This window comes from Papilio polytes, unplaced genomic scaffold (assembly GCF_000836215.1).
Source record: "Papilio polytes unplaced genomic scaffold, Ppol_1.0 DF823935.1, whole genome shotgun sequence".
In the NCBI taxonomy this organism is placed as follows: Eukaryota; Metazoa; Arthropoda; class Insecta; order Lepidoptera; family Papilionidae; genus Papilio; species Papilio polytes.
Window position 1 is genome coordinate 2264539 of NW_013525269.1, and position 2426 is coordinate 2266964.

At 36.1% G+C, this 2426-nt stretch overlaps 2 protein-coding genes across 2 annotated transcripts in view; both read right to left on the minus strand.

Moving 5' to 3' along the window:
- Nucleotides 1–845: 845 nt before the first annotated feature.
- On the minus strand, nucleotides 846–1395 carry LOC106101810 (chorion class A protein L11-like). The gene is made up of 2 exons (XM_013281147.1): nucleotides 1345–1395; nucleotides 846–1256 (listed from the first exon to the last, which is right to left on the minus strand). The coding sequence occupies exons 1-2, from the start codon at nucleotides 1393–1395 to the stop codon at nucleotides 846–848; spliced, it is 462 nt and encodes a 153-aa protein (XP_013136601.1).
- Nucleotides 1396–2183: 788 nt separating this feature from the next.
- The window catches only part of LOC106101811 (chorion class B protein PC10-like), an 11543-nt gene continuing 11300 nt past the window's right edge, over nucleotides 2184–2426 (minus strand). Inside the window, exon 3 of the mRNA XM_013281148.1 lies at nucleotides 2184–2295. Within this exon, the coding sequence (XP_013136602.1) occupies nucleotides 2184–2295 (112 nt within the window). The remainder of the gene's footprint in view (nucleotides 2296–2426) is intronic.

Here is a 2426-nt window from a genome sequence, read left to right on the forward strand (position 1 = left end):
TGATACGAAACCCATCCGTACATCCAAACATTTTCATTTATAACATAAAAGTAATGAAAGAAAGGGCTAGTAGGAAATAGGACATAACATCGGTATTACTGTAGGATTTTTTTAACTTGAGTGCTTAAAGATCATCTCGCTTGGGTAAGATAAAGTTACAATAATTAATCTGTTAAACATACAGTTTTCAGTACAATTTTAAAATTATTTAAGTAAAAATTACTCCTAAAATAAAACTCCTTATTCTCTTTCTTTCTTCCCGTCCAGTATCACTTACGGTGGTGAGATTAGCTTTCTGTACACTTTTACTTCAGATAAATGTAAAAGTAAATACGCCGCGCAGACTGATCCTGCAGCTGACGATTGTTATTAAAGTAAGAGACATATGAGATGATTTGTCCATTTAGAGCGCCCGCTCACTCGCTCGCCGCACACCTTTGACTAAATAATCACACAATTGTTGTGCGATTGTCAATTTTTTCGCAGCCAATTCAACTGTTTAGATGCCCAACTAAAAATCGAGTAGTATGCGCACCTCCATATAAGCTCATATCAATCAAAGCGAGACTTAATACTTGTGCGATAGTTTAGTCTTTTAATCAACATCGAATATTTGAACATTATATGCATTATATTTCGCATGCAAACATTAAAAAAATGAAAATATTTTGAATGTAAAAATTATAAGATTCATCTTTAAAAATGACTGTAGTCAAATCTAGACATTTCCATTATTATTTTATATTAGATGTATCCTGCTATCAATAGGTACAATGAAATTATAACTTTATCGTAATGATTCGTCGCTTTTATTAAAGACAGATTCAAATAGTCATAGTTTGTTTTTAGTACAGGTAACCGGCGTTGTAAGCGCCGTTGCAGCCGCAGCCTCCAGCGCAGCTGCCGGCGATGGAGACAACACCACCAGCTGGCACATCACCTCCGAATCTGACAGCGCCCAGGATTGGCACCTGTCCAGCGACGAGGGTGGTACCCGCGACTCCCATCTCGCCAGCGACGGCAATGTCACCAACGCCGGTGCCTCCATAAGCTGGGCCAGCGATGCCAGCAGGACCAGCGAGTCCGTAACCAAGTCCAAGTCCAAGTCCAAGTCCGTTTTCGTAGCCCAATCCAAGTCCGGGTCCGTAGCCGAATTCGGTGGCGTAGCCGGGTCCGTATCCGCGGCCACATTCACCAGCCCATCCGTCAGCGAAGCCCAGACCGAGTCCGGCTCCAAGGCATGCGCTGTACGCATTCTGAAACGTAATAAAATTGTTGATAATCAATCAATTGCTTTTCGTAAATTCTTAATAAACATTTAATTTTAACAAATTTAATATTTACCTGGATCAAGCAAGCTTGGATGCAGAGCAACAAGAAAGCGAAAGGAGACATGTTGGAGGTTTGTTTTCCGACTGTGAAATCGACAATGATTATGTAGTTGGAAGCATGCTATTTATATTTACTTTTGCCCGGCGGTCAAAACAATTTCACAATAATAACCAAGTATGGTTTGACGTCAAAAGTAACTAGTTCATTTTAAAAATGCTAATTTAATCAAAGCAAGCTAGTGTAAAGTAGAAAAAAATTTAAGAAGCCATCAAAAAAACTTTTTTAGCATCTACCTAAAAACAAGATTTTCTCATGAAAATCCTAAAACAACATATTAAAATTTAAGAGCTTTGCATGTTTCTATCGTTTTCACTTTTTTTGATTAATTTTATTATGATTAAGCTCTAATATATCGTATAAGATGTAAAGGTTACAGAGTAGCGTTGTATCATTGTATAGTTTAAGAAAACTACGAGTTTTAAGAATGCAAAATATGAGTTCGCGAATTATAATCTGTCGTTACAATTTTGTACAAGCTTAATTATTGCTTGGTTAGATAATAACTTTATTTTTATGATAATAAATAGTTTTTGAGACTAACAAGCAAAATAAAAATCGTATTTAATTGTATTACTTCTTTTATCATACTCAAAAACAACACGTCCCTTGCCGATTCATATAATTTCGAAACAAAACAACAATACAATAAACTTAGATAAAAATTTCTTCATATTTTTTTACTAATATTGTCACGTATTCTATGTTAGTGTTTTAAACGATTTCTTAATTTTTTTTGGTATTATGTAGGTCCACATTTTTTCATATATATATGCCCGTACTTTTCAGTAAGGTCAGTACAGTATCATACATACATCAACATGTCTGCTAAGACCGTCCTTCTCTTCTGCCTTCAGGCCTTTTTGGCTCACGTAAGTTACAATTATAACTTTCGTCAATGTAACTCTAAAAACAAAGTCAAAGAAGAATGTAAAATTTTAGAATTCGAGTGTTGTTTCTAAACTACATATTTTTTACAGTCCATCTCCGCGTACTGCGGCGCTGGCTTGGGTCTCGAAGCTCCCTTGATGGCCGCT

Coding starts and splice junctions, on each gene's coding strand:
- LOC106101810 (XM_013281147.1), bottom strand. CDS start 1,395: ATGTCTCCTTTCGCTTTCTTGTTGCTCTGCATCCAAGCTTGCTTGATC. Junction 1,257..1,344: donor TCCAAGCTTGCTTGATCCAG/GTAAATATTAAA, acceptor ATTACGTTTCAG/AATGCGTACAGCGCATGCCT.